The 23,049-nt window shown below is 31.3% G+C and overlaps 4 protein-coding genes across 8 annotated transcripts; 1 reads left to right on the forward strand and 3 right to left on the reverse strand.

Annotated features, from left to right (window-relative positions):
• Positions 1-405: 405 nt before the first annotated feature.
• Positions 406-1,847, reverse strand: LOC100802894 (probable membrane-associated kinase regulator 4). The gene has a single exon (XM_006576927.3). It carries the CDS (start codon positions 1,715-1,717, stop codon positions 608-610), a length of 1,110 nt encoding a protein of 369 aa, XP_006576990.1. The 5' UTR covers positions 1,718-1,847; the 3' UTR covers positions 406-607.
• Positions 1,848-6,702: 4,855 nt separating this feature from the next.
• Positions 6,703-7,481, reverse strand: LOC102662203 (probable membrane-associated kinase regulator 3). Its single transcript, XM_006576928.4, has 2 exons — positions 7,224-7,481; positions 6,703-7,131 (listed from the first exon to the last, which is right to left on the reverse strand). The coding sequence occupies exons 1-2, from the start codon at positions 7,479-7,481 to the stop codon at positions 6,703-6,705; spliced, it is 687 nt and encodes a 228-aa protein (XP_006576991.2).
• Positions 7,482-14,576: 7,095 nt separating this feature from the next.
• On the reverse strand, positions 14,577-18,467 carry LOC102662325 (phosphatidate phosphatase PAH1). Of its 5 annotated transcripts, XM_006576931.3 has the most exons (8): positions 18,408-18,467; positions 17,821-17,905; positions 16,677-16,763; positions 15,927-15,999; positions 15,225-15,268; positions 15,005-15,133; positions 14,816-14,914; positions 14,577-14,725 (listed from the first exon to the last, which is right to left on the reverse strand). In XM_006576931.3, exons 2-8 carry the CDS (start codon positions 17,881-17,883, stop codon positions 14,672-14,674), a joined length of 549 nt encoding a protein of 182 aa, XP_006576994.1. In that variant the 5' UTR covers positions 17,884-17,905; positions 18,408-18,467; the 3' UTR covers positions 14,577-14,671. The 5 variants fall into 5 exon arrangements, with proteins under 5 accessions (XP_006576994.1, XP_014629340.1, XP_040870045.1 ...); XM_014773854.3 differs by having other exon boundaries at positions 16,677-17,905; positions 18,408-18,457; XM_041014111.1 differs by lacking the exon at positions 18,408-18,467 and having other exon boundaries at positions 16,677-17,471; positions 17,821-18,400.
• An 882-nt stretch (positions 18,468-19,349) lies between these two features.
• Positions 19,350-21,324, forward strand: LOC100811083 (protein CANDIDATE G-PROTEIN COUPLED RECEPTOR 7). The gene has a single exon (XM_003521307.4). It carries the CDS (start codon positions 19,553-19,555, stop codon positions 20,885-20,887), a length of 1,335 nt encoding a protein of 444 aa, XP_003521355.1. The 5' UTR covers positions 19,350-19,552; the 3' UTR covers positions 20,888-21,324.
• The last annotated feature ends 1,725 nt before the right edge of the window (positions 21,325-23,049 follow it).

Consider the following 23,049-nt stretch of genomic DNA (forward strand, 5'->3'; position numbering starts at 1 on the left):
TGAACCAAACTTAGAAAAATTGTGTGGAAAATTATCTGCATTAGAGTGCAGTTAACTTATCATATATACATTTTTGGAGGGGCAGCCTTACTATTTCAAAGGGGTTAATGGCTTAATGTTAATATGTTATGTCACAGCATAGGATATTAGGGACAAAAAAACTACAATTAAGTGAGATTTGAAAGTGGGAGCTGTGCTTTAGTGTTAATTGTTAAACAGTCAAATCTAAAAAATTCGTGGGGTGGCACAGGATGGTTAATTGGTGTCGACCAATTTCAAATTTAAAAAGACAACAAGACAGTATCCTATCATAGCGCTTTGTCATAGAGAAAAATCCCATGACGACTTATCATTAGTATGCATTATTTATAAAAAAAACAAAAGTCACTTTCGCTTGAGTGAATTGCATTCCCCTGGACTAATCATAACAATGGTTACTGCTAAAAAGGTTCAATTTTTATTCAGTATGCAACATGTACAAGAATTGACAGAGAGAGAGGGTGGGAGAGAGAATCAAGAGCAAGAGTATCAATTCTAACAAGTTAATGCTGCAAAACCAAGCTATTAACTCTAGCATCATCAAACTCACTTAACATACAATTGCATTTCAAATGAGAAACTCATCCTTTCTAACCAGGGTCTTCTCCATTATTCCCTTTTTCCCACAAACGGCAGATTGTGAACAAACCTTGTTTAAACCACCCTTTTGCTGGGACTTTTTACAATGAGCAATGGCACTCTCAATAGAATTCTCCAGCTCCGCACTGATACTCCTATTGAACAATTGCAACTCATAGGACCCAGCTGAACTGAGTGAAAAAGACGAAGACGAAGAAGATGACCCAGATGAAGAGGTGGACAAAGATGAAGCCTTGGAAGCATAATGTCGCTGAATCACCCCAGAGAAAGACCTTCTGCTGCTGCTGTTAAGGAAACCATCTTCGAGCATGTCACTGTTCTTCACCGCGCAGGATCTCTGCCTCCTGTGCTTGTTGTCACAAAACAACTTAAATGGGCTTTTGTTTTTGTTTTTGTTTTTGCTTTTCGTAGCATCATTCTGGCATTTTGGTTTCTTCACTTCTATCGAACTTTCCCCCACTTTGCTCGTTGCAGCATCACTGGCACAGCTCTTATCAGAGCAACCAGATTTGCTGAACAAGGATTTCAAGTAACTTTTTGAAGCCTTGAGCCCCTGAGCCAGCCAGAACTGCTTCTGCTTGGTCTGTTTCTTAGGAACATGTTGTTGTTGGTGATGATGATGATGAAGATCACTAACCAACCCTTCTATCTTAGAGCACCATTCAAATTGATACTCAGATGGAAGTGATTCGCAGGAACAAACCCTGCGTGATTCCGAGGGAGAGATGTTGCAGGACTCAAGAGGTGTTGACTGCAACATCCTAAATCTACTGTCTTCCAATGATGACTGTGATCTTGAAAAGCCAAAGGTGGAACCAGCGTTTTCAAGAAGCTTTTCCACCATTTCTAAGCGAGGAGGGAGGTGAAGAGGAAGGAGTTTTCCTTTGTAAAAGAGTTCATCAGCTGGGGAAGTTATGGACTCTTCCTTGTTTTGGAACTCGAATTCTCTGTTGTTGTTGTTGTTCTGTTGTGGAATGTCGAGGGAATAAGAAGAGAAGATGTTGGGGGAAGAAAATATTGGTTCAATGTCAATGTAGTCTTCATCTACATGAACCGATGAGACCTTTTTTGTGGCCATTTCATGTGGCTCTTTCTCTGCTGTGGTTATTGATTCCTCTGTTTGTGTGTGTCACAGAACGGAGATGCCTATGGGAAATTGAGCCTTCTAAAAGGAAAGAGGCAAGGCAGGGTATTCTTTTTAGTGAAGAGGGAAGATGAGACCAAAGTTTGTTATATATAAGATTTTTTAAAAAATTTATTTATTTATAAAATAAAAAAGCAAACTTGTGAGTTGTAAGTATATGTATGGCCTAAAGTTTCTAAAATTAAGTTTGACTTAACTTTAGGCTAAATTACTTGGCTATTCTCTTATCTTTATTTTAGATTTTACTTTGGTTACTTATTTTTTAAAAGTTGGCAAATGACCACTTACTTTTTGAATGTATTTTGGAGGTCTCTCAGCTAGGAACTAAACATGCTCTAAGTTATAACCTCTCCCGTAACCGTAATCCTTTTTCATCATTTGAATTACACGTGCATATAATGTAAAAATATATGAGTAACACAACTCATGTTTCCTAAAACATTTCAATTAGTTTTTAATACTTTTATTTGTTGAAAAAATTGTTTAATAATTTGATAAATAAATTTTTTAGTAGCTTCTATCATTTTTTAAAATATTACTGTTTAATAAAACTAGTTGAAAGTTAAAAATGGATAAATAAAAGCTGAAAGGTGATAAAGAAACTTTAAAATTAGTTTATTAGGTTACAAGTGTTCAATAAAATCAATTGTTGAAGTAGTTGAAAAATATAAAATAATATATTTAAAATAGATAATAAAAAATTTGAATAAATATTTTAAAAATAAAAAATTAAAATATAAAAAAGATAGAAGCGGTTGGATACAGCATTTACTACTAGGCCAAAAGCTATAACTACCGCTAGGAATCAAACTTGAGCTTGGCTCTAATACTGGATGAAGTGCTTACCACCAAATCAAAATCTATAACTAATAGTTAGGACATATCTCTTTTTACTTAAGAGTTTAACAATTCAAGCGTCACAAATCAACTGTGACTTGACCCACCCATTTGGGTCTTCCTCGTGGAACAATTGATGCCATACGCACCTCACAAACAAAAACTAATGTTTTTAAAAAAAATTCTTTAAGTCTATATGCATTAGGTCATTTAAACTAACTTTTAACTTTTTTTAACTAGCTTAGCTTATTTGATTGTATGATAAATAACTTTTTTAAATAGTTTTTAGCGTTTTTTGAAATAATACTTGAAGTAACACTTTTTAAAATATTAGTTTCTAATTTTTTATATTTTATTTCCTTTTTATCATTAAAACATTTATTCAATTTCTTTATTGTCCTTTTTAAATATGTTATTTTATATTTTTCTATTTATTTCAACATGTAATTTTATCAAATACTTATGATTTACTAAGCTAACTTAGAAGCTTTCATCTAGTAACAATTTTTTTAACTTTTAACTAACTTTTCAAATAGTTTTACCAAACATATCCGGCCTAATATTTTAAAAAAAATCTAAAAGCTACTAAAAAAGTGATATAAGTTATTTAAAAAAACTTATTTATCGAATAGTCAAATAAACTTTTTAACTAGTAAAGAAATGTTAGAAACTAGTTATCCGATTTAAAATTTGTCAAACATATTTTATCCTTAATATATTAATCAAATTTTCTGATTGTCTTTTTAAAATAAATTATGATTTTATTATTTTTCTATTATTTTACAATTGTCACATACTTTAACAATAACTAGTTTTAGTGAACAATTACAATTTAATAAACTAATTTTTTAATTTTAAACTAATTTTTCATCTAATTTTATCGAACATAATTATAATCTTACATAAATGAAAAAATTACTTTAACTACTTTTAATTTTAACTGTTCATTTAAATTATATGGTCAAGATTCGTTTTTCTTGCACTCTCAATTTCTTAAATTACATTTTATAGTCTTATAAACATAAAAAAAAAATGTTTTCAAAATGCAGTTACTATAAATGTTGATTTTGTGTACTAATAGTTATAGACTTTTGGATTTTTTATTTCTCATTTTATTGTGTATTTATTGTTCTGTTTATTTTAATAATAATTTTTGCGGCACTGATATAAAATTTATAATTTATATTAACTTTATTACATATCGATATCTTAATAATATTTTAAGCGTGTATTTGTTTTCTCAACAAAAATAAAAGTTTGAAAAGGGCAAAAACATATTCCATAACGAGAATTATGCAAATAAGGAAGAGGATGTCCTTTGTTTTTTTTCTTCTTATTTTTTAATAAGGAGAGGATGTCCTCTTACTAATCTTAGTTTCGAGAGAGATGTAAGGAAATATTCCTTCACTAAATATATTCATACATAAAAATATTAATAATGTTTTAATTATTTTCAATTTTAACTGTTCATGTAAATTATATGGTCAAGAATCAAGATTCTTTTTTCTTGAACTCTCACTCTCTTAAATTACATTTACATTTTATAGTCTTGTAAAATGTAAACATCTAAAAGAAGTGTTTCCAAAATGCAGTTACTATAAATATTGATTTTATTTGACTAGCAGTTAATAATTATTGCCTTTTGAATTTTGTATTCCTCATTTTTTTAGTGTATTTATTGTTCCGTTTATTTTAATAATAAAATTAAGTTTTTAAAGTATTGACATATAATTTATAATTTATATTGTAATGATCCTTGGAGTTAACATTTCAATTATTCACGCTTTATATTGTAATTTACACAAGTCATTGATTATATCTACAAATTAATATGAGATATTTTAGCATATTTTTACTTACTGACGGGTTTTATGGAAAACTTTTTTAATATATCACTCTTCCCCTAATTATTTCAAGTTAAGTTCACTAAATTATAAAATTGTTAAGTGATAAATTACTTAAAAAAATATATGTATCTTGTTGGTATCGAAATAATAATTAATTCATTTAAGTTTATGTTTGATAAAATTAATTGTTCGAAGCTTAGAATTGAAAAACTATCTTATTAAATTAAAAATGTTCAATAAAATTAGTAGTTAAAATAATCAAAAAAATATAAAATAAAAAAATAATAATATTATAATTTATTTTAAAAGGATAAAAAAGAAAAATATATATCAAGAATAAAAATAAAAAATATATATATAAAGTTAGAAGTCAACATTTTAAAAATAATATTCTAAATAGAATTTTAAAAAACACTAAAAATTACTGTAAAATTAATATAAAAAAATTATTTATCAAACAAGCACATCAACTTAAAAAAAATTAAAAAAATTAATTAAAATATCTTACCTAACCTGTCCTAACTTGTATTCAATTTTATACTATCACAGTTACATAGCCTCTCAATCCCTCTAATTTAAGTGTGTATTCATTCGGAGTTACATTCATTAATTTTGGTATATATTTTTCAGCATGTATTTGTTTTCTAAAAAAAATAAAAAGTTTGAAAAAGGCAAAAACATATTCCCATAACGAGAATTGTGCAAATTAAGGACGGGAATGATCTCTTACTAATCTTAGTTTCATGAGTTGTAAGGAAATATACCTTCACTAAATTTAGGTTGCAAATTAGTGATGGCGCCACTTTGTTGTAATTCCTTCACTAAATATATTGATAAATAAAATGTCCATATTATTTTAATTATTTTTACTATTAACTGTTCATTTAAATTATATGGTCAAGATATCAAGATTCGTTTTTCTTGAACTCCCAATCTCTTAAATTAAATTTACATTTTATAGTCTTGTAAACATTCAGAAGAAGTATTTTCAAAATGCAATTACTATAATATTGATTTTATTGACTAGCAATTATTGCCTTCTGGATTTTGTATTCCTAATTATTTTTTTGTATTTATTGTTTCATTTGTTTTAATAGTAAGTTTTTTTTGGCTGCGTTGACGTAAAATTTATTGTTTCATTTGTTATAATTTATATTAATTTTATTACATATCGATATCTTAATAATATTTTTAAGCGTGTATTTGTCTTCTCAACAAAAATAAATGTTGGAAAAGGACAAAAACATATTTCCACAACGTTCCCACAACGAGAATTTTCAAATAAGCAAGGGGTTGTTCTCTTACTAATCTTAGTTTCAAAAAAGTTGTAGGGAAATATTCCTTGCATAATTTAAATTAGTGATATAAATAGGAATCCAATTCCTTCCTCTAAGTTAGCTTTTCTTGTTGTCTTTTTTGTTTCACATTTCTTTTACTATAAACCCCCTCTTAGATTATATTAATCCATCCCCAATGAAGCTAGTACCACCGCTTGGTACAATACAACATTCATTTTCTCGTGATTTCAATGTTTGATTTAGTAGAAAATAGGTGTTGTGTATAAAGCGATGACGGAGGCTTTATTAAAGATGAACAATTATACATAAATGGTCCATGTTGTTTTAATTAATTCTAATTTAGCCGTTCATTTAAATTATAGGGTTTAATATCCATTCTTCTTGCACTCTCACTGTCTTCAATTACATTTACATCTTATAGTCTTTTAAACATCTAAAAGTTATATGTTTAAAATGCAATTATGATTCCCTAAAAAATGTAACTGTTAAATATATATATATATATATATATATATATATATATATATATATATATATATATATATATATATATATATATATACTATTTTTTTTGCTAGCAATTATTGCATTCTCATTTTTGTTTTTATTCCTAAATTTTTGTGCATTTATTGTCCTATTTATTTTAATATCAAAATAAATTTCTCGGCACAATGATGTAAAATTTATAATAGATATTAATTTTAGTATAAATTTTAACAATATTTAATAGCTTGTAATTAATTCCACCGAAAACAATTCTTTGTTTTTAAGTGTATGTTTGTTCTCCCGAATAGAAAAGAGGTAGGAAAAAAGACAAAAACATAAACAACCATAATAGTACATACATTTTCACGAAACGCTGGGATCATACAATTACATTTCAAATGAGAAACTTATTCTTTTTAACCAAGCTCTTCTCAACTCTCTCACTCCCCCTTTAGTGAATCAACCCAGTTATTTCTTTATTTCCACAAACTAGAGATTGTGAACAAACCTTGTTTGAACTACCCTGTTGTTGTGACTTCTTACAATTAGAGATGGCACTATTAATTGAATTTTCTTGCTCTGCCCTGGTACTCTTATTTAACAATTGCAACTCGCATGACCTTTTATTGCTATTAATGAAGCCATCTTCAAGCATATCATCATTGTTCTTAACCACACAAGATCTTTGCCTTTGATGCTTGTTGTGGCCAAAAAACTCAAATGGGTTTTTGTTTTTCCTAGCATCATCCTTCACGTTCTTCTTATGGCTTGTTGCGGCATCATTGGCACAACTATTATCATAGCAACCATATTTGTTGAACAAAGTTTTTACGTAAGTTTTTGAAGCTTTAAGCCTTTGAGCCAGCCTGAATCGCTTGGTCTGTTTCATTGGAACATGGCAATGATCACTAAAGGACCAATCATATTGATACTCAAAAGGAAGTGATGATCGATTCATAAGAATTAACTAACCTTGCGTGATTCTGAGGGAGAGATGGTCCAAGCTTGGAGAGGTGTGGTGGCATCGGCATTCTCAATGAGCTTTTCAACCATTTGAACGCGAGGAAGAAGGTTAAGAGGAAGGAGTTTTCCTTTGAAAAAGAGTTCATCAGCTGGGTATCTTGTTCTCAAGGACACTTTCTTGGTTTGGAACTCAAATTCCTTGTTCTGTGATGGGGTGTCAATGTAGTTTTTATCCACATCAACCAAGGAAACCTTTTTTTTGGCCATTTCATGTTGTTGTGGTGATCTCTCCATTAGAATGCACAAAATGGAAATATGTACTTTGGAGGTCTCCCAACTAAGAACAAAACATGCCCAAAAGTTATAATCTCATAACTAACTAACACTGAGCCTCCTTTACCATTTAAACTATGTAGGCATATAGTACAATGGGAATATGAGGGGGATAAATATTGGTCATAAATCATATATCAATGGTCAATAGTGTTTTAATTAGTTACAATTTTAACCGTTCTTTCAAGTTATATGGATAAGTTTCGCACTTCTTACTCTCTCACTCTCTTAAATTACATTTACATCTTATATTCTTGTAAACATATAAAAGAAATATCTTTAAAATAAAATTACTGTTAAATGTTATTTTTTTAGTAGTAGTAGTTATTGGCTACTTGAATTTCCATTCCTTTATTTATATATATGCATTTATTGTCTCATTTATTTTAATATTAAAATTAATTTCTCACCGCATTGACGTAAAATTTCTCGCCACGTTGACGTAATTTTTTTATTTATTAATAATAACTCCAATATATATTTTAATAGTATTTAATAGCCTGGAATTAATTATATTAAAGGCAATTCTATTATTTTCAAGTGTATTTTTTTTCTTAAAAAAAAAAGGGGGTTGGAAAAAGTCAAGTAGACAAAAACATATTCCCACAACAAAAATTATGCGGGTTAATGAGGGAATGTTCCCTCACATCATAATAGTTGTCATTGTATATAGTCTCAAATTTTTATTCCTTACTTTTCATCGCATTTATTGTCCTGATTATTTTAATGTTAAAATCAATTTCTTGTCATGGTAACCTAAAATTGATAATTGATATTAGTATCAGTATATATTTCAATAATATTTAATAGCCTAAAATTAATTATATTAAAATGAATTCTATTATTTTTTTAAGTGTGCATTTGATTTCTCAACAAAACTAGATGTCGGAAAAGGGCAAAAAAATTCTCGCAATGAGAATTATGTGTAAAGTATGGTTAATTAGTATATATTATTCAATTTTATTTTTACTAGAAGTAGTATATTATTATTAACTGTTATTATATATGTTATCAATGATATTTTTAAAAAAATTATTATATAAATAGTTTAAAGAAGTTTTGGGGGAGGCTGTGTATTCGCCCCTGACCATCTTCCTAAAAACAAACTATACCACCCATACATACAAACAAATTTCATACCAAAGCACAATCTAGGTCCTAAACCACCATATATAGAACTAAAATATAGTCAAAATCCCCGACATGTACAACAAGAGAGATTTAAAGGGCAACAATCAAAGAATGCCCACAAACAACATCGTCTCAAACCTAATCCCCAAGTTGAACAATGCGCCATCCACATCGACAATGTCATCACAAAATAAAATGATATAAATACAATTCTAAACACATAATTTTTAGATATATCCAATAACAAAATAAAAAAGAAATTCTCCCTCCATTCATTCCCTCCTTTTTCGGCCCTCTCACTTACACTCTTGCATGTGGCCTCATCTCTTTCTTCCTCCATTGCCACCAAACAAGCTTTCATTGACACCGTCGCCACACAACCCACCATGACAATCCAAAATATTTTGTTGTTTCATTCACGTCCTCATCATATTTTTCATTCTATTTTGATGCAGTATCATGTTAAGAATAATCCCACATTTGGTAATTCATAAACATGATAAGTGTTTATATAGCTGGATAGACCACTCCCTTATGAACTGGTTTTTAAGGGAACCTTTCGGATGTCTTGCCTGTACTATAAATTTAATATACCATTCTATTTTTTTAAAAGCAGAGCCAATGAGATAAGTTTTTTTGTGAGTTTTTGCCTTTTTTTTTTGTTTTGCTACAATAAGTATTCTGTCATGTTGGGTTCATTGCACCTGCGTCTAAAAATGATAGGAGCCTATTAATTGTCAATGTGGAACAAAAATGACACTTATGTTTTTTTTAGGTTAACTGGGAGTTATTTCAAATTAGTTTGAAATGGCTGTTTTGGGAACGAATAGCAGTGTGGTTTATGTTGGTGTTTTTTCAAGTCGATCAACAGAGGAAGAAAGAGAGACGAAGGCCACAGGGTATAACCGTATAAATGAGAGTGCTGAAAAAGGAAATAAATGGAGAGAGATTTTTTTTAATACTTTTTTAGTTTTTAATGATGTGTAAAATTTTCTTCAGATGTGCCTAAAGATAATGTGTTAGAATTGTTCGTATACAAGACTTTCTAAGATATATGTATCCCCATTTTCTTTCACATTGGACAGTCTTAATTGTTGGTGAGGAATCTATACACCACAAATTAAAGCAACAAGTATAATATTTGTTAAAGTATTTTCAAACAAAATATTTATATTAGTTGTTTAACTTTGAGTAATATTATTTAATCTTTTTTATTGGAGTAGATGATAAAGGTGTGTTACTTATATAAACAATAATTACTTATAAATTTATATCATAAATATAATATTTTTTAAATATTGTGAAACTCATAAAATTAAATTAATCACTCATGTAAGTAATTTTAACATTCAAGTGAAATTTTATGTAAAATATTTAAATTATGTGAAATTGTAAGAGGTAAAAAATTATGATAATTGATAAGTAATAGATTTAAACAAGCATCAAAGATGCTCTAAACAATTAACTTCTAGAATTAATTAATAATAATTGTTCAAGTTTTGAGCTATATTTTGTGCAAATTAAGTTAAACTCAAACTGCATATGAGATTCGATCCCGACAAGAATCGTCCGTAATCAGTGGATGACATAATTGACACAATCATGCATGTGTTTCATTCATACATATTACATACTACCCTTATTTTATTGTCTTCTTCCATTTGAATTTGATATGTATTAAGTACACACAGGTTGAGAGTCTCCAACTCAGGACGATGTTGACACTAATCTTGTTTTTTTATTGAGTTTCAATGGAAGTAACACACTCACCATTCATGTTCGTACCATGAAAATGATAGTAAGAATGATTCACATATACTAGATCGAAGCCTAGTACTGAAGCAGGTGAATGATACATCATCTACTTGGGAAGGTCTCAATAAGATGAATCTATTTCCTCTATCTACGCATCCTTATCCACGCGTACGTCTTTGACTAATCACTAACGTAAATGCCATGCAATAGTAGTAAGCCATATATAGTAGTAGTGTGATGCATGTAAAACAATACTAACGTTATAAAATTGAAAGTTAAATATAATTGGCACGGTAAATGACGCGGGTTTCTTGTTGGTACACCGACATGCTTCTCTGCCACATCTTGGAAAAGGCATATATAAGTTTTCTTTCTATGATGAAGACCTGCATGTCTCAAGTCAGGAGCTCATTCGTAATGGCGTGTCTAACCATTAGAAACCCAAACGCAGCATCTCTCGTGGTGGAAGGTTGTTTTGTCTAGTTTTCCATTTTCCCTTTTGTGTGTCTACATTACAACGGATCAATTTTTATACAAATTAAGGAGATATATAGATATTTTTATATATAAACAACTCTTAATATTTATTATTTTTTCTATTAATTTTTCCGTTATCGTAACATGCATCAAATGTCATCTTTATATATAAATCAGAATAGTCATGTTAAATGAGTACAAGAGTGTTTTTAGAAAAAAATTTATAAAAATAAAATTATTTTTTAAATTTTTTTTTAACTTTTTATCTCTTTCGATCTATTTTTTTATCTTTATTTCAAAATTGAATTTGAATAGTTTTTTTAATATTAATAGTTATAAATAACCTTATCTTAATGTAAATTATTATTCATAAATTTAAAATATAATCTACAAGTTTAAAATATTTATTTATTATGAAATTTAATAATAATATAATTTATGTATTCAAAAATATTTATTTATTATAAATTTTAATTATATAAAATAAATAATTATTTTATATATTGCACAAACTAAAACATTAATTATCTATCTCTAAATAACTATCATTTGATGTTTAATTCTCCGTCTATATATAATAATGTATCCGTGTGAAGGCTCATTTTCCTTTATATCTATAAGAATATATAATGAGAATAATTTCATTTGGTCTCCACATTTTGCCACAATTATTTTACACCCATTAATTATTTTTATTTTTTGTTTTTACCCATTAATTATTGTGAACACTATCCACTACTCTCTTTTTATCACTTTTTTCTCATTTTCTATTTATCTTTCTCTTTTATTGTATTTTATTTTATAAAAAATGTAGAAACAAAAACGTAATTTTTTCCTAGACTCTCTAGAAGTAAAATAAAATTAAAAATAAAGTAAAAACGTGTTATGGGAAATATGCATGTCATGGTCGTGAAAATGGCAATGCATTTGACCGAGTCAAATATTGTAACTGTTGTCTTCTTTAGCATTTTGTTTTCTTGTGTGTCTTTGGAAATTCTAACTACAGGTATGACCCCATGAAATGCCAGGTTATAGGGCATTAGAAGCTGATGCAGTTAGGTATATGATCCCTCGCTCTCCAAAGCCAAGATGGGGTTAGCGCTGGTTTCGAGATTATAATTATAAAGAAAAGAATAGGGCAACAAACAAAGCTCGAAAGCAATTGTTTTGTCCTCCTCCTACTATCCAAGTTGAGTAGCGTTAGGAAAGATAAAGGCACGTTAGCAACAACCAAAATCAAGTTCGGAGAGATACAAAAACATGTTTCGTATTTTTAAGGTAAAATAAATTAAGTTTGGGTTCTAACTTGGCCTGGCTATAACAATTCCTTAACCGAATACTAACATTTGTTACTTTTATGTTGAATAAAATCTCATTTGTGTGGCTGTAAAAAAAAAAAACTCATTTGTGTGTATTATGTCATATACATTTCAAACTTATTGCACTATATTTTAATAATATTGAATAATGAAAATCATACTCGGTAATTATGCGTTTAAGAACAATTTTTACTAACAGAACGTAACCAAATAAAATTCAATATATCAAAATCACCTTCCAAATAATTTTTTCAAGCATAAATATTCAATTCACTCAACTCTATTTTTAACTAAATTAATTTTACAAAATTAAATTTATCAAAATCAAGTCTACAAACTCTAATTCAAACACACACTTCCCTTTCAAAAAAAAAATAAAAAAATCAAACGCACACAATATTATTTGGAAAATTTCTCTTATATCCTTAGTTGGTCATAATTTTTCTTTAAACTGAGGTTTTGGGACAAATAATAATTATCTGTAGCTGTTTCTTTATAGCAGAAGATTATTAAAACTATATTGACATTTTTGGATTTAAATCATCCAAACAAAGATAGTGTATTAAGAGAGTAAAGGTTTGATTTAAACTAAAATACTTCATAAACTTAAATTTAAGCATCTATCCAAAAAAAAAACTTACTTTAAGCCAAAAAGTGAACACAATTGACATAATTTCGAATTCTAGGAGAGTTAAATTTATCATTAATGACCATGCAAATCAAAAGAAAAACTTTAAAATATTGTCTTCTCGTTCTCTTGTTAAACCTGTTTTGAATTTTGATAATTATACATCTAAAAATGATTTTTTTATCAAAGTAAATTATTTAAACAACATTAATCTTTCCAAATCATTTTTTGGATTATGCTATTTAAGTATGAATTACTAAACTAAACATTCCCTTTTAACCAAAATTAAATATATTTAAGAAAAACATACTTAATATAGACTAAAATACCAAGTGCAACTAAAAAGAATAGGAAAAGCAAACTAGTAAGAAAAGCCTGTGCACAATACACTCTGATTTTCTTTGATCGTCTCTAGAGTACTCGACAAAAAAAGTCGATGCCACTTCACAAGATGCTCTTTGATCAAATTAACAATCACGTGTTCACTTCTAAGCATTGTCCCTCTAAGTTCAATTGATAATTGTGAGTTTGTGACTTGTAATAGATTTATGGGTCCATTAACAGGAATGACTGTACCCGTATTCAACTAAAGTGTCAACCAGCATTTTCTGTTGAAAGAAGAAAGCCAAAAGAATGGGAGGAATTGTAGTACTATGTGCTGGAATTCGTTATACTAGTATTATGCATGTTTGAAATTCAGTTTAAAATGTTTCAAAAACATGATTTAAATTTATATGCATTATCCCGATATAGTCCTGTATAACATCCATTGGATCCTTGAGAATGAATGATACTATTGGGATTACAGTACTTCACCGTACCATGTACGAGATATTTCACTCGTGCGGCCAGGTGCAACGAATAGAAGTGAATTTAGATACTACGTTTGTTGCTGAAAATACAGCCATACATTTGTTATCGAATCAATCGTGTCAACATTTTCAACTATTAATGAAAATAGATTTTTATTTTATTTTATTTCATCGACTAAATTATTAGAGAAAGAAGGGTTATCCAGGAAATTTCAATTAGCAAAAATTGGCTGGACTCATCATAAGAAGGCCTAGTGCATTTCCAAATGCAATGGTTTGAACATATCTAAAATTGGCTGAACATTTCATTGATTTCGAAATCACTGGTATGAAACTTGTAATCATATTTCCATAAATTAACAATGATTTAGTTATGCGCCAACCACCAAGAGGAAAATGCTAGATAGTATAAACAGATAACCTACGAAAACTGAATTATATTACCAGCTCTGAATTTCTGCCAAATTTCTTTGTATTTTACAATTTCTAATTTAAATTTTATGATTTTTGTCCAATAAAATGTTAAGAGATATTTTCATGCATCATTCGTACTTTATTTATCATTCAATTTAGCAGTCCAGGCACCAAAATGGTATTTATAAAAAGGCAGTCTGAAAAGAAAGTAATCAATGATTTGGGTTAACTTCTATTTTTTGACAATGTAGTATATTGTACAAATGTAGGGATGGACAAACTTCCACTATTTGGTTAGTTAAAAATTAGTATAATACATGTAACCCAAATGTTATACAATGTTGTTCATTAATGGGTAATCATTAATATAAAAGAAGGAAAGCAAAGGCGTGTGATCAGCACATTGAATGAATAACGTTCTACGAGAGAACACTCGCATGCCATCATCGAATTCCCGTGTAGTAGGACACTTTCCAATCATGTCACAGTTTTGTGCCAAGTAGAAAGGGCATATAGTATATCGATTAACACATATTGGTTGGTCCCATACCAACGGATCCTTGTCAAAAAAAGGAACTAAGCATTGAACTAATCAACGTCTGAAAAAGGCATTCTCCAATAATTCCATGAGTTGAAGTCCACCTGTCATAATTGTAAATTGCAAATCAAATATCTAGTTAGTTGTAAAGTCCACAAGTAGTAAATCTACACGTTTTGGAGATTCTTTATCACCTGTTCAACCAAAGAAGTAGGAGGGAACATATCCTTGACGAGTGTGTGCAATGATGTGTAAGATTTTGCATCAATACGATGACTTATTGCTACCTCACCCTGTTAGTTTACAGGGCATTCTGTTAGTACCCTGTGAGAACTAAAGAAAATACTATACTGTTGTAAAAAATATCAATCCAGGATGCACACCTTAGGATTAATAATAAATATCTTGGCCTTCGGGATTCCTATCTTCCTGTAACTAAGTTCATCCGTGTCTCTATTGCAAAACCCCGCATAGAACGGATTATAATCAGAAGGGAAAAGTCTTTTGATATCCTGCAAAACATTATTATCAGAACATGTGTGAAGCCAGTATGATAAATGACTCTTGTTGGCACTTCTAAGTTGCATGTGTTTTGGAAATTACCTCTAGACAAGGAATCTTGAACTCATGAGGTGCCCTTCTTATTACTTCCATCAGTTAAGGGTCCAAACATAATATAACAAGTCAGATATGTATATTAAACAAAATACGACGGGCCATCATAAACGCTAGTGATACTTGATCGTAATATTTGTTTTTTTTAAGCTTAGAAGCATCTATCAGCACAGATCAGGATTATAGGTAACTCAACGCCATGACAAAATAAAAACTACAACGTGAGTTGTAAATATATTTTTTGCAGGTGATAACCAAAGAAAGTATGTTAAAATTTTGAATGATATCATAATTCAAAATCATTGCATAAGCCGAAGCCCAATATATAGGCAGCCACTTAAGTCAGTCAAAACACTTAATGATGAAACGACTAAATATCACAAAGTCTATAATAGTAGTCAGAACTCACAAAACACTTAATTTTGCTGAAATCCATGAATTTATATACTAATTTACTTGTCCCATAATCACACTAGATTCCATGTTTTATCCACCATACTGTTTATTATCTAGCTCGCTTTGGTGATATTGACAACAATATAGAGATAGAAACAGGATCATCAAACATAGCACATATACATCGGCAGAAAGAGAAGCCATTATCATCATCCATGGCTGACAATTGGCAACATAAACTAAAATTGCAACACCCACACAACCTTAATTACTCTTACACTAGAAGTGTCTTACCTTCTCGGTAAAGAGAGGGAAATAATCCATCAGGTGAAATAACTACAGGACCATTCGGTAAGGTCTTGTCATCCTGCAAATATATGAACTTTTAGTATCACCTAAAGCAGTATTTTTTACAATGATAATTAAGCTGTCAATATGCAAGGACATGAAATAGAAATTAAAGAGTTAATGAAATGATGACCTTAGGATTCAATTACAAGGTATGGGACTTTAGTCCAACATTGAAAGTCTAGGATTTTGGTGTGAGGTTTATAAAGCCTTGGACTCTCCAGCTAAAAGAACTAACTTTTATGGTGTGGTACTCCCAGTGCCATAGTTCTTATCAATGGGTATTAGAACATTTCATCATGTCTAAGTTGTATAGGAGTCATGAGTTCCCATTGTAAGTATGGAATTTTGGTGTGAGATTTTTATAAGGTGTTGGGCTCTCCAACTATAATGGCTAGCTGTTGTGATGTGATTCTTCCAAAATCTTATCAAAACACTTAACCGAGCCTCTAAAAGGCAAGGAAACAGTTAACAGAAGGAAGTGATGTAATAACCCATGCAACTTCACAAGACTAGAAGAACATCAAGGAAAATTAAAGTTGATAATCCACAGCCCTACAAACTTAGCTTTATGTTAAACTTTTCAAAAATAAAATTTCATATATAGGTTCCTGGCTGCAGCTACTTTAGAAAAAGAATAATCCTACTATATAAAATAGGTTGTTATTGATTACAGAAAGCTGGTTGTTTCAAAACCTGTTTCAGGTTAAGCAAAAAGTTCCTGGTTAGATAAGCCTGGACAATAGCACGGGCACTCAAAAACAGTAGCTGGTATCCATTTTCCTGACATAAAATTAGAATATAGTAGTATAAGACACTGATCCTCTTAAGATAAAATTCAATGAAATAATAGGCAACCATGATAACATTAAGCACATTATGTTTCTGTTTACGTTATACATATAGAAAAGTTCTACGCATAACCATGTATTTGCATCTATACTATATTCCCAAAGGAAGAGAAGGTAAGCAGAAAACTAGTACTGAAGCAAAAAACAATAATGTTGATTAGGTGTACAAACCACAAAATGAAATAGTTAAAAAAATGTAAATGTTATAGAGTCATTGAAGAGGGCGAGCCCTGGTGCAGCGGTAAAGTTGTGCCTTGGTGACTTGTTGGTCATGGGTTCGAATCTGGAAACAGCCTCTTTGCATATGCAAGGGTAAGGCTGCGTACAATATCCCTCCCTCATACCTTCGCATAGCGAAGAGCCTCTGGACAATGGAGTACGCTAGTTTTTATAGAGTCATTGAAAGAGGCCTATCTCACTTGCCTTTGTATTAACTGTAAATTACTCATAAAGCAAACTAGATTTGACCAGGCTTCAGGCTCACTTGCTGAGCAAGCTCAAGTCCAAGCTCATAGGAACTTGCTTCAGTTCTTAGCAAACCTGTTTACGTGTGCATATAGATTTGCGTAAAATCTCCCCAGGTGTTCGCAAAAACCACTCCAGATGCAACAAGCATTTTTAGTCTACAGTTCATCTCATCCTTAAAATAAAACACTGATTAAGTAAATAGAAGTTACTTGGGAAGTGGGAACTGAATTTTCTTTTCCTTTTCTCTACAGTAAAAACTAAAAAAACTCATCATAAATTCAAATCCGCAGAATCATGTGAAAACAGAAGACTGTTGATGTGAGGAGGAAGTTACATAAACATTCTCTAATGGCAGCAACAACAAAGCAGGAAATTGATTACATGTCCACTACACAAGATGCCTCTAAAAGAAAGACCTTTGGAAGATCTGTTGTCAATTACCTCTTAAATGTTGACACTAACAATCCTACTCCATCTTAATTAGCATCAACTTAAATGTGAATATAAAAGAAATGTCATACTTTAATAGCTGAGAAAAGCCTTGCCACTCCAGACTGTGACCAATCTTTTCCAACTAAAGGCATAAACTGCCCCAAAACATCAGATCTGAAAGGAAGGAACAGTAGAGCAGTAAGGTGTTGCTAGTGATTTTGAAACCAATACCATAATAATACAACTGTCTTCTATTCTTGCTGCAATTTTTTGCTTTAGTTTAATTTTCATTAAGTTATGTCCGTCTAGCCATAAACTTTGCCTATGGTTTCATAGCCGGCCCCAAGCCTACGTAAAACTCATCAATATACCAAACATGTTCATCTACCCATAATAATAGCAAATGAATTCATGTAGATCATTTTTTTCTTATCCAACTATTACATTAATGTAAACAGACCCAAATAACAACAACAATAATAAATCTCAGAGTAGTGAGTTAAACATCACTAGAAAAAGTAAAAGAAAAAAGACAAATTTAACAAACTGAATGATCACAAAGGTGATAAAACTAGCGCAACTCATATTTTAAGTTACAAAATTCAATGTTTGAAAATAACAAAACTAGTCCCCGAAAGAAGAAAAAGAAGAAGAAGAAGGAGGAGGCGAGACTTACAAATTGAGAAATATGAGAGCTCAAAAAAATTGAGGGCGATTGCGGGTCCCCGCAACTCATATAAAAATTTTATAATACTTCTATTTTTTTCACTATGTATCTAATAGCAATTAGCATTGTGCGTGTATATTTATCTTTTCCATTAAACTATTAGAATTAGAAATATAGTAGAACATTTTTTTGCATTACAATGTACTTTTAATATGATCAAAGAAATAAAATTATAAATTAAAAAAGTATGTAAAATGAATTATATAAATTGAGGTTGATTGAGATTATGAGAATATCAAGGGTAAATTATACAAACTACTTCTGAAATTTTATGAAATTACAAAAGCATTCCCTATTTTTATAACCTTTACATTAATCCTTAAAAAACTTGCATGATGGACTGTTATCCAACCCCAAAGCAAGAAGTGAATATGGTTTTTTACAGCAGAAATGAAAAGATAACCTTACTTTCATTTACAACTCTTCCCTCGGTTTGATACGTTAACGAACAAATATAGTTGCACATGATTTAGTTAGTTAGGGCGTGTCAAGTGTATGCTAGTCCTCAATATTTTCAATATGCTTCCCGTTGCATTGAATCTATTATTTTTAGTGAAATGATATGATGTTGTTTTTTTAAAAATAAAAAAAACAATTAAGATGGGTTGTTAATATATTATATAAGAGGGCGTAAATGTATATTTTTCAAAAGTTTAAGTTATAATAAGTAAGTGATTCAATATAAGTAATTAATACTTAAAAGTTAAATTGTTTAGATATTATTTGAAGTTGATCCTTTTAAAAAAAAAATGAATAATTTTTTATTATATTTTAATTATTTTATGATCAAAAAGTCCGGATCTCTTACAATTGCTCAGAGAATTAAGAAGAAAAAAAAGTTTATAGTATAATATATATTGGGCAAAAGAGCAAAATGAGAACGTTGGGCTAAAAACCCAATAGGAGTTGTAGGCCCAACAAAAAATGTTAGTCCCGTGTAGGTGGCACGTCTTCGTCCTCACTCACTCACCAACGGCTTCAGAACCAGATTCAGATCTACGATAATGAATGATAACATGTTAAGATCGGAATAGGAACCCCTTACATTCTCTACATTCCGAAGAAAACCGTTCAGTTTCCCCCTTCCCACAACAATGGCCATGGCCAAAATGCGACCAGCATTGTCCCTTCTCCTCCTCCTCCTCCTCCTCCTCTTCCTCCTCTCCCCCTCCGCGGCGGAGATAAAGTCCCTGAAGATAAACTCCGACACCCGCCCCATGATCCTGTTCGAGAAATTCGGGTTCACCCACAAGGGCCACGTGTCCATCGCCGTCTCCTCGGTCTCCGTCGGCGTGCTCTCCTCCGCAGTGCAACCAGAATCCTCGCGCCTGGGTTTCTTCCTCCTGAACGAAGAATCCCTCCTCCAGGTCCTGATGGAGATCCAGCAGAACCCTTCGTTCTGCGTCCTGGACTCCCACTACATCCTCCTCCTCTTCACCTTCCGCGACCTCTCCCCTCCCCCCGTTGCCTCCTTCAACCGCTCCTACCCCGTCACCTCCCCCAACGAATACTCCCTCTTCTTCGCCAACTGCGCCCCCGAAACCTCCGTCACCATGTCCGTCCACACCGAAGCCTACAATCTCGACGCTGACGGTTCACGCGACTACCTCTCCGCCGGCCAAACCCTCCTCCCTTCCCTCTACTTTCTCTTCTTTTTAACCTACCTCTCCTTCTTCTCCTTCTGGCTCTACATCTGCTACACCAACAAACTCTCCGTTCACCGCATTCACCTCTTAATGTCTCTCCTTCTTCTCATGAAGGCTTTGAATCTAATCTGCGCCGCTGAGGATAAGCATTACGTCAAGGCCACCGGCCTCCCTCACGGATGGGATGTTCTCTTCTACATCTTCCAGTTTATCCGCGTCGTTTTGCTCTTTACTGTCATCGTTTTGATAGGGACAGGATGGTCTTTTCTCAAACCGTTTTTGCAGGACAGGGAGAAGAAGGTGTTGATGATTGTCATCCCGCTTCAGGTTCTCGCCAATTTGGCTTCCGTTGTGATCGGGGAAACAGGTCCTTTCATCAAAGACTGGGTTACTTGGAATCAGGTTTTCTTGCTTGTGGATATTATCTGCTGCTGTGCCATTATTTTCCCTATTGTGTGGTCCATAAGGTCGTTGAGGGAAACTTCGAAAACTGATGGGAAGGCTTCGAGGAATTTGGCCAAGTTGACTCTGTTTAGACAATTCTACATTGTTGTCATTGGATACTTGTATTTCACCAGAATAGTGGTGTTTGCTTTGAGGACCATTGCGGCTTATAAGTACCAATGGGTGAGCAATGCTGCCGAGGAGACCGCGAGTCTTGCGTTTTATGTTGTCATGTTCTATATGTTTAGACCATTGGAGAAGAATGAGTACTTTGTGCTTGATGAGGAGGAAGAGGAGGCTGCGGAAATGGCGCTCAAGGATGAAGACTTTGAGCTTTGAATTTGAAGACTCCCACTACGTTACGTTACATTACACCCCTTTAAACCCTTCTTCTACTGTTAGAGAAGACAAGTGTTGTTCACGAGGGAATACTGCCTCTATGTTTAGCTGCTGCTTCTTTTGCGGGATACAAAAAAAGGTTTTCTACTTTTCTTTTTTGTTCATTTTTTAAGCTATATGTCATTTGAGAAGCTGTACTAGTGAAATGTTCTTTTATTGATCGGTCATTCATTCTTCTTTGGATTTTCTCTGCTTGAGATTATGGTGGGGACAGGGCGCTTTACATTTCTCAATTCATTCATTAGCTTCTTACTTGATCCAAAATTATCAGTCTTATAATGTTGCTGTTGTTGCTTTGCTTGACATTATACACTTTGTGTGCATTTGTATCATGTTATGTTGTTAATAGAATATCCTGCAGTTTTTTTCTTTCTAAATCAAGGTGTGTGCTCCTATCTTAATTCGTATTGGACAAATTTCTCCCAAAACGCTTCAAGGAGAAGAAAACATGAAGGTAAATGCATTGACGAAAAAAAGCTCATTGCATTTTTCCTTCTTATTTTGATTTAGTTTTGATGTAGTCTTGAATCTTGATCTTTTCAAATAACGCAATTAGACTTCTTTAGTTGGTGACTTGGGAGCATTGTAGTGTTGTGCAAGTGGAGACTATGCACTTGAATAGAGCGTTTTTTTTAATTGCCTGTGAATGGTTTCATCAGGCTCCACTTATTTATCAAAAAACAACTTAAATCTTAAATCTTAGCAAACATCTGATAGCGAGTGGGGCTTTTTCTTGTTAATCATTCTCTTTTTTATAAGCAACTGAATATTTAATTGTTAAATATGTGTATTTTGCTATTAGGGTTGCTTAGTTGTTTTTTTTTCTTTTCTGAAAGATATACTATAAATGCTGATCTTTAATATACTAAATATCAATACCGGGTTTGAACTTTTCCGTGCCAAATTTAAAAGTCCCCTTGGTAATTCATTGTTTTCATCCATACCAACACAATTGCAGTGGTTACTGTGGGTGTTGTATGATAATGATGGAATGTTGGTAGACACCATAAATAGAAATATTATTGCCAACACTCTAAATTGTTTTGGGTACAAAACATTGGTGAAGGTTGTGAAATGTGAGAGGAAAATTATAACACGAGGCTCATTCTTGAAAGAAAAAAAACATCAAAATTACAAAGTATGGCTTGTTTAATTCATTTGTCAAATACAATGGTTATCAAATATGTAAAATCTTAATAAGTATGACTCACCGGGAAGATTTTCATTGGTCAAAGTATACTTTTAGTTTTCTATTACATAAAATATTATATTGAATTTATGCATTGATAACTTTGGGACTAAAATTAAAACCACACACACTCTAAACACACGCAGCGGAAGAATTTTCTTTACACTCCACACTACACTCACAGAGGTAGGAAGAGAAATAGAGAATTCACAAAATTTCAATGTTTACTGACTAGGGTTTAGGGTGACCATGAGTTGGTTCGATTTTAGATAATTTTTTTATTCAAACAAATCAATTTTGTTCGATTTGATTCGCTTTGTCTTTATTGAACCAAACCAATCTAAGCTTTCACAGATTAATGTCACATAGAAGAAGTCATCGATTAGCGCACATCTAGTAATGTTAATGAAGAGGAAGATAAAACAGAGAGGTAAATGAAGGAGAAAATAAAATAAAGATGTCAATAAAAAATCCTACATAAAATTTGCTGTGCGCTTGAAGAGACAAAACTGTTGTGAACGCCACTAGGCGTGGGAGGCAACAAAGGTTTCTATGTTTTTTTGTACATGGCAAAGGAAGATTTATAATCTGTCTTGTTCTTGATTTGATTTAGAATAATGATTTGTGCTAGTCTACACCATGAAAAAGAAAGACACAGACGATAGATGAATTAGTAATAATATAATAAATAATATGACAGAACAAGAAAATAAATAAAGTGTAATCATTTCTTCTGAGATTTTTTTATATTACTTATAATATTTTGCTTTTTAAAATGTTTATGGCAACTCTTTTATAAGAATACATGTTGTAATATATTTCAAATAATTAAGAGGAATTAGTATTATATATATATATATATATATATATATATATATATATATATATATATATATATATATATATGTGTGTG

The sequence above is a fragment of the Glycine max genome, chromosome 3 (genome assembly GCF_000004515.6).
Source record: "Glycine max cultivar Williams 82 chromosome 3, Glycine_max_v4.0, whole genome shotgun sequence".
Lineage (NCBI taxonomy): Eukaryota > Viridiplantae > Streptophyta > Magnoliopsida > Fabales > Fabaceae > Glycine > Glycine max.

Bases quoted from the DNA above. Each gene is read 5' to 3' on its own strand.
- LOC100802894 (XM_006576927.3), bottom strand. From the start codon at position 1,717: ATGGCCACAAAAAAGGTCTCATCGGTTCATGTAGATGAAGACTACATT.
- LOC102662203 (XM_006576928.4), bottom strand. From the start codon at position 7,481: ATGGCCAAAAAAAAGGTTTCCTTGGTTGATGTGGATAAAAACTACATT. The intron at 7,132-7,223 runs GTTAGTTAATTC...CCAATGAAACAG, and splicing joins CTCCCTCAGAATCACGCAAG to ACCAAGCGATTCAGGCTGGC.
- LOC102662325 (XM_014773854.3), bottom strand. From the start codon at position 16,841: ATGGTTGCCTATTATTTCATTGAATTTTATCTTAAGAGGATCAGTGTC. The intron at 15,269-15,926 runs GTAAGACACTTC...AACTGATGGAAG, and splicing joins TCCCTCTCTTTACCGAGAAG to TAATAAGAAGGGCACCTCAT. The intron at 15,134-15,224 runs GTAATTTCCAAA...AATGTTTTGCAG, and splicing joins TCAAGATTCCTTGTCTAGAG to GATATCAAAAGACTTTTCCC.
- LOC100811083 (XM_003521307.4), top strand. From the start codon at position 19,553: ATGGCCATGGCCAAAATGCGACCAGCATTGTCCCTTCTCCTCCTCCTC.